Source organism: Sceloporus occidentalis, unplaced genomic scaffold, assembly GCF_023333645.1.
Source record: "Sceloporus occidentalis isolate IW3139 unplaced genomic scaffold, rSceOcc1.0.p SCAF_2, whole genome shotgun sequence".
Lineage (NCBI taxonomy): Eukaryota > Metazoa > Chordata > Lepidosauria > Squamata > Phrynosomatidae > Sceloporus > Sceloporus occidentalis.
Genome location: NW_028316982.1, coordinates 216076713 through 216084702, shown reverse-complemented (window position 1 = coordinate 216084702; position 7990 = coordinate 216076713). Strand labels below are relative to the sequence as shown.

Genomic DNA, 7990 nt, shown 5'->3' with positions numbered 1-7990 from the left:
TCCTTTTTCTTTTGGAAAAAAACCGTCTGGTGGCTTGTTTTCCATTATGTCAACAAAGCACGCATTTATATACACTGTATATACATTAGGTGAGAACATATCCATATATACATGGTGACATACAAAACCTTTCCTTAACATGAAAATGAAATTTTACTGTGGTTCAAGGAGAAATGGTTTAAGTCCCTCTTTATCGGTCACAAAGGGCACGTAACAGGGTAAACATAGAATGCTGAAACATATCTGAGGTTTCAAAACAGAACCTTTTCCCTATATGTTTCCCTTACGGGGAAAATATTTTTTTTTTCTTGATTATCCTCCCAGTACGAGAACTGCATGGTTTTTCTTGGTTTTGAACAGGTGCAACTGCGCCTTGCAAGGAAGATGTTCCTGCATTGCTCACACATTGCACGGTTCCAATGCAGCCTTCATTTTCTGGGGGATCAGTGACTGCAACAACATTCTGAACATCCCTGTTGATGTTCTCTACTGTGTTGTCACCATCTCTAATTTCACTACTAGGAGTGACAGGACAACCATCAGGAGCATAAGCAGGAGGAAGTTCATCAAAGAGTTCAGGGGAATTGTTCCCTTGACATTTCCCACCAAAATCCGATGTGGATGGTTGCTCCTGGAAATCTGTAAAGACAGCTGGGCCTGGTGTTGAAGGAGGAATATCACACGGAGATGCCCTGAATGATGTGTGCATAGTTCCTTGGGCAACAGTATCATGTTGCCCCGTTGGAAGTGCACATTCATGATCTACTTTCCTCCGGTACAGTTCAGTCATGGTCTCCATGTACTGCAACATTCTCTGTCTGTCCTGTGCACTTCTCCTTACATCTTCCTCCATAATATTTACAAGTTCCATTTCTGTCCTCCTACAGTCTTTCATGCTGTCGTGTACAATTTCCATGAACCGTTCCTGTGTTCTCCGGGTAAGTTGGGCCTCTCGACTTGCACTCTGCATTATAGTGCGCGCAATATGTTCTCCTCTTCTGGCGCGACGATTCCTGTTCCTGTTTGAACGCAGTCTTGTTCCAGGAGACAGCAATACATTGGGTGGTTCGTCCTCTGGATCGTTACGTACTGAAATTTAAAAAATAGTGAAAATAGATTAAGCCCACAGGAAGGAAATTTATTTCTAATGGTAGCATCATGTAAAGGGTTGTAGACAAAGAATTTTCTTAGAAAAGCAGATGCTACCTACCATTGCTTGTACCGCTTGTATCATCTGCACGTCTTTCCAAGTCACCCAATTGTTCTCCAGTCGCACCTTCAAAGTGGAGCATTAAACACCAACGTTATTTCTTTTGAACACATATACAGGTTCACAATATTTATGAAGAAAACAGAGATCCAGAAATTGACATAAATTTATATATGACTACCTGCTATTTGCGTAGGTCCACTTTCCAAAATTGTGACAGGTATCGTAATGACTGTGTCATCGAGACAAGTGTCATCAGAATCTGAAAAATTCAAGGGGAAAAAAAGAGTAAAGCCTTTGTCATTTTAACAAAATAATGTTGTCACGCACATAGCAGAAATCTTCAGGCATTACAGATGGGCTACTTGCCTTCATCACTGTCTTGTCTGGTAGTTGTTTCTTGGGTGCTTCCTTCGCCTGTGTTAGCCATGGAGGTGGATGCGGTTTCTTGATTCACATTTGTGGTTTCACCCTCCCTTTCAAAATCAAGACTTCGGGATAACCTGTTAGGGGTGATGCTAACATCCCCATGAAAGATTTCCTCTAGTTCCCTATAAAAGGGACATGTAATAGGGTTGCTTCCACTTCTCTGATTGTGTTTCACAACCTTTCTGTACTCAAATCTCAATTTTTTTGATTTAGATCTGCATTCCTCGGCAGATCTGACATGGTTCCTCTTTGCCATTTCATCAGATACAACTTTAAATTTATCCAAATTTCTGTAATTCTTTTTTAATTTGGTCTGCAATTTTTGTTCTTTCCATATCTCCAATAAGGCCAAAACTTCATTGGCACTCCACACCCTCCCCCTTGCTTGTGCGGAGGCACTGCTTTCGGTCACTGCATGGCTATCCATGGCTTTCCTAATTACAGAAAGTATAAAATAATACTGTCTGCAATTTAATTATAGAGGTTGTGAAATAAACTTCTGTGTTAGCACTTAGTTGCTGATGCTGGCTCTCTGCACTCCCAAACTCCCGGCACTGCAGTAAAAGCACTAGAGGGCGCAAGTCTAGTTTTGGCGCCAAGAATCCCTGCACAGTGATGACGTTGCAAATCCCTCTTCCCGCTGGACTTTTCGGAGTGGCCGAAGTTATTGGGAAGCAGTGATGGCGCGTAGTAAGGGATCCAAATGGGTCAATAAGGAGATTGATCTGCTCCTGAGAAGTGTTAGGGGGAGCGGAAAATTAAAGACGCTCATGAGGTCCCGTTCTGTACCCATTCTTCCTGTGCATAGAGAGGTAGCAGAGCAATTAAAAATGCATGGCTACAACCGCACCACCGAAGAGGTATACATGAAGTTCAAAATGACGCGTGAAAAATTTTTGGCCAGTCTAAATAGTTTTGGGCCATCACCCCCCAAAGAAAAACAACCACCCTTTTTCCCCCTAATGAAAGAGCTGTGGCTTATGGCGGGGAACCATGGCTCCCAGGAAAAAAATCCCTCGGGTAAGTTTGTAGCTTTACAAGTAAAGGCTCATTGTTGCATAGTATGCCATGGAATTCCTCCAGTGTTGTAGCCATAAGGAACAGTTGCTAAAGACAGTCACTATATCAATATCATATTAGGCTACTTCCCTTATCAGTTTCCAAAAGAAAAAAACACTACAATGGACTACCAGCCCTGAGGTCGCCATACTTTTCCAACATAGGAAGGGATAGATGGGTGTACATATGGAGGATAAAATTATTAGACAACAGCATTGCCACTCTGTTTTCTTACTTTTTTCTAACTGCAAAAAGATGGAGAAATTTTGATGTCCTACATTTTTAGTTGTATTATCAACCTGCAGTTTTCCTAGAGTATTCTTACTATGATCAGTGCACAATTTCTGATCTAGTTATCTCTTTAATTTTTCTATATGGATCAACATGCAGATACTATTGATGAACCTTGCTGTAGTGGAATCCAGTCGGGACCATCGGCAAGAGACATCTTGCCAGAACCCCAAACTCTTGTACCCAGCTACATAACTGAACTTCAACAGTCAGGTGAATTTAAATAAATATGCATTGTCTTTTTCAAAATAGAGTGGTGGTCATATAAGGATTAAGGTTTATATTAATAACATACATCTATATACCGGAGAACTGAATATCACGAAAACTTTACTTTCAAGACAGTAAATAAAAAGAAATATATGAACATATTGTGTTAAACAGAGAATACATTGCAATAAACTGTCTTATTAAAAGCTTTTTGTATATATCTTTTGTCTGTACAGTGCAATCTTCCTTGAAAACGCAGGAAAATATCAATCGGAAAATTGTGGGAGTACTACAGAAAATGAATGGAAGATTAAAGAAAATCGAAAATATAATTGAATTGCATCTGCAGAAAACATCCAACACTTAATTGTATTCACACATGTTTTTATTACTGCATTGTTATTGAATACAAGTTTAGAGTTTGGACACAGTACTGTACTCTTAACGTAAGATGGCTGTTATTTTGTTTTCAAATAACATGCATCGATCGATGATAACGAAGTTATGATTGTCCTTTTTTTAAAAAGGGTATTTCTGTTTTTTTTATAAAACCTTTTTTTGACTTGCATCCAAAGTTGCATATGGTACATATATGTTGTTCCAAGGGAACCAGACTTTATTTTTAACAAGTGTGAATCCCCAATTTCTGGGTAATCATTTGTTTGTTATTATATTACAGATTGAGAAGATTGTTTTGTTGTATTGCGTCGCAGTGTAATAAATGCAGTTTGTAATTAATAACTCACATCTGTTGCCATGCTTAACAGTAGTGTCCTTTACTTCTATATAAAAATAGCTGTTCAGACTGGCAGATTGATAATTTCTTGAATACCATGCCACCAAGTACAGGACATACACACTGCCCAGAACATCAAAGGTACATAGTTTCATAAAGATAGAGGTAACATAACAACCTTTATCCAGATATCAAATTCGCTTAGCTGTGAAAAGCTAGCATTCCAAACAGTCAAGGTAGATGCTGGTATGACATTTACCAGTTGGCCCCTGTAAAGTTAGCCCACATCATACCGCTTCTGTTTGACAGCCTTTACATGTACTTTGTGACCAAGAAGTGTCTTCATTCAAACAATCCCAAATGCATGGTAGAGTGGCCATACATGTTATTTTATACATGCAAGTAGAAATGTTCTACAAAAGAAAAATCATCCCAATTAAAAGCAATGGAAATACATTGCTGTGTAAACTTTCAGCACTTGGCAAATAAAGCTTAACAGTAATAACAATAATAATATTCAGGCAGAGAGTATTGATATACATGGTTGCTTAATGATCCATCAGCAATGGTAAGTTTTGAGTGGCAAATTGTGCAGTACTATAAACAAATTCTAATATTAATTAAATTCTGAATATGAAATAATTTCTCAAATGCATAACTGATTACAGATGAAAAAGAACATAATTCCTGAAATCCTGAAATGATCCCTTTTGTAAAATGCTGGAGGGAGAATAGTTCTTTGAAAATAATTTTACCAGCCAGCAATGAAAACCATGGTCAACATTACACATAAACCCACTTCCTCAGATGTAATTTTGGCTTAGTTAACACTCTTCTTTGGGCTGCTCATGCTGTTCAAAGAACCAGATCCATTTGCATATTAGCCAGCATGCTGCCAATCCCCGGTACACCCTCCATGGATGTCTATAGTGTGTGAAACTCTGCCTTGCATGCATTTCTACATGGCCCCCACCCTTTCTCCCAAAATGGAAGAGACCTTCAGGGGACACTGGGGAGGGAAGGGTTTTTTTTCTATTTCTTTTCTTTTACCAGAATGTGAGGCGGGGAAGTTCCCCGCCTCTTTTTGTGCAGGCCGAAATATACTGTCATCCTTGTAGGTCACACAGTATGAGAACAGGGTCATATTGGCCAGCGGTCTTCTGGCAGCCCATTAAAGCATCTCATGAGATGCTTTAATGCTGCTCCAGAATTCTGCCCGCTGCAGGCGACTCCTTTCTTTTCTGTGTCACCCACAAGGATAACAGCATACAGCGGCATGTCGAGCTCCCATGACAGGAGCCACGACTGAGCAATTTGGCATCAAGAGCACCATAGACCCCACACATTTCCACTGTCTTTCGTGTCATGGCGAGTATCGCCGTTCCTTGCTCTATGACATCTCTTTCTATATGGTCGATCCTATACCGTTTGTCCTGCTGCCCACAACCCGCTCCTTTTGCTGTTATGAGCTCGTTTTGTCCAAAATTTAAAGCTAATTTGCATATATTTCCCAGCATTCCAGCACCCCTCATCCATTATGGCCTCCATGGCTTCAATACCCAAAACCCGGCCATCCAATAGTCTCCTTGCCTCCGCACATGTGACCCCGAACAACCAACCCCCAGTCTAAATTTGCCCCTAAATGGCTCCCTTTCCTCTGTCAATCATCTGCAAGGGGAGGAGAAGCCCCAAAGCCAAGCTGGAAAAAGCCCAGTCTGTCATAAGCACGCAGGGAGGCCAGCCCCAAATCCTCAGAGCCCGACAGAGGTTTTAAAAAGACAAAAAACTGAGAAACCTCCAGGTCCCCCCCCCCGCTCAGAATATTTCCCCCCTTTTCCTTGTGCAGCCCTTGGTCTCTCTGCATCCGCGGACCCCAGATGTCCTTTAAACCCCAGCCCCCGGATATCATGGTGTATTGTGCATACACACAACAGAGATGGGTCACTTACACAACTCCAGAGATAAATATGTCTAGACACATTGCAATATGCTGGCGACAGAAGTCACTCTGTGACAATTCCGGAGACACTTGTATCCTCTGCTTTTGCGACTCGGTAACAGTTTGCAAACATGCAACCTGTGATAGTTAGTGCTATGCATTATGTCTATGTAATGTCTCCATTTCTGCTTTTTTGTACCCGTGCACAGAAAAAAAACCTCACACACGTGTGTGTATGCAGAGAATAGGATAAAATCCTTTTGTCAAAGACGGGGGCACGTCATACATGGGAGAGCAAAGAAAAAATTAGTACGCTCTAGGACTTTGGAGGACTAAAAGGGAAGGGCATTCTTTCAGCCAATCAGGAGACGGAGGAATGCGAGAACGGATTTGAGAACACATAAGAATATCGCACACACCTCTGTTGGAACGTTCTCATCCCGTTCCAGCTCTCTGGGAACACATTCATATCTGTACCCTCCTGGAACACATTTGGAACGCATTTAAGCGTTCTGAGAACCCGATTGGAACACATACTGTGCGGTATACTCAAATGCGTTCCGTTCTCATCACGTGATGAGAACGTTCTCAGAACGCAGTGCGATAATCTTCATAATCTTGTGGAATTGTAAATAACAATGGCTGTTTGTATGTTTCTAATGTTGTTGTACTATTGTTGTACTATTATATTATGTTTAACGATGACAAGTTTCGGGTGCTTGTTTCCATGTCAGCATTACAGTGAATACACTCCAGATTTTATTTTCAACTTTAAAGGAATTATCTAAGATAGTGGAAGGAGCTTGGAAAGCTCTGTTAAAATTTAGGCAAACACTGAATTTACTGCCACACTGACATTATTATTGTTATTTTCTTATATTCCTCCCTTCTCCCAATATAGGGCATGAGCACCCACCACTGGGCACAAGTAAACACAATACAATTACTTTATAACAGAATGTTACGTATTTCTTTAGCAGCATACATCCAATCAGATTTTTTCAATAGATGTGAGCCACCACTCCTAGTGTCTTGAGTTAAAACTACGTTTCTATGTGCTTTTAACAGTTCTTTTTTTAAAAAAAACATGTCTCTTAATTCTGTATTTCAACATCTGTTAATTCCTGTGTCCTTACTGTAGAGTAGAAGGCATTTGTTGTCACATGGACTGGACAAAAGAATAACCTATCTGTAATTCTCAAACTGCAATAGTACTCAGCTTTAAAAAAAGAGAGAGGCTTTAATGACATCCACAAACTTCTGGACCTCACCAATTTTTGTCAAAGCAAAACTCTTGCAATCTTCTTTTAAAATTTACCAATGGAGACATCTGTCCACTGTTTTCAGCACTAAATTGTAAGGGGGTTAGAAACTGTCAAGGGGATTGAGGACCAGCTACCTCAAATCCTGAAATTCTCCAACTCACCCATCTCTTCCATGGCAGGAAATGCATCCAATTGTATTCAAGCAGTAGGTAGTGGGGTGGAAAATGTGCTTTTCTCCCTCCATTTGTGGGGGAGTGGCATTGTACAAAGTCTATCTTAGAGATTCAAAAATGATGTTGTATAAGCTAAAAATACCTACATTTTGAATCTTAATACATTTTAAAATTAAGAGAAGAAGTTAATGGACAAAATCGCACAAGCTGCTATCAAAGAAACAACATATTTTTCAGAGGTTTCAGCAGATGTTATGTAGACATAAAGACAGCCCTGTATCCCAATTGCCCTTAGAAAGCTGCAGGTTAATCACTTTGGATTATCTAAAGCCAGTGCAATTTTACAGAATCTGCTGTGAATAGTAACAAGAATCATGAGAATGTGATAATATCTGTTCTAGGACATGAAGAAGAAATAAAGATTGCATTATTTATTCTGATGGCGTTGAGAAGCATTACTTATAATGTATAATAAGGCAAACTTCACAAGATGTTAGAAATAACATTGAACATTTTTGTAGAATTACAAACTATGTTCATTCTTAAGATGTCATCTGCATGTATGCAGAGATAATATTACTGCCACATATAGAAAAAGTTTCTTTAAAAATATCCCACTATTCTCATGGTCTTCACTACTTAGGAGAATAGGGATTTTATTTTAGGGGAAAAAATAAC

General features: G+C 39.8%; 1 protein-coding gene across 1 annotated transcript; it reads right to left on the bottom strand.

The window, feature by feature from the left end:
- Window positions 1-283: 283 nt before the first annotated feature.
- LOC149319684 (uncharacterized) lies at window positions 284-1502 on the bottom strand. The gene is made up of 3 exons (XM_089508440.1): window positions 1392-1502; window positions 1211-1276; window positions 284-1089 (listed from the first exon to the last, which is right to left on the bottom strand). The coding sequence occupies exon 3, from the start codon at window positions 968-970 to the stop codon at window positions 284-286; it is 687 nt and encodes a 228-aa protein (XP_089364566.1). The 5' UTR covers window positions 971-1089; window positions 1211-1276; window positions 1392-1502.
- Window positions 1503-7990: the final 6488 nt, after the last annotated feature.

Bases quoted from the DNA above. Each gene is read 5' to 3' on its own strand.
- LOC149319684 (XM_089508440.1), bottom strand. From the start codon at position 970: ATGCAGAGTGCAAGTCGAGAGGCCCAACTTACCCGGAGAACACAGGAA.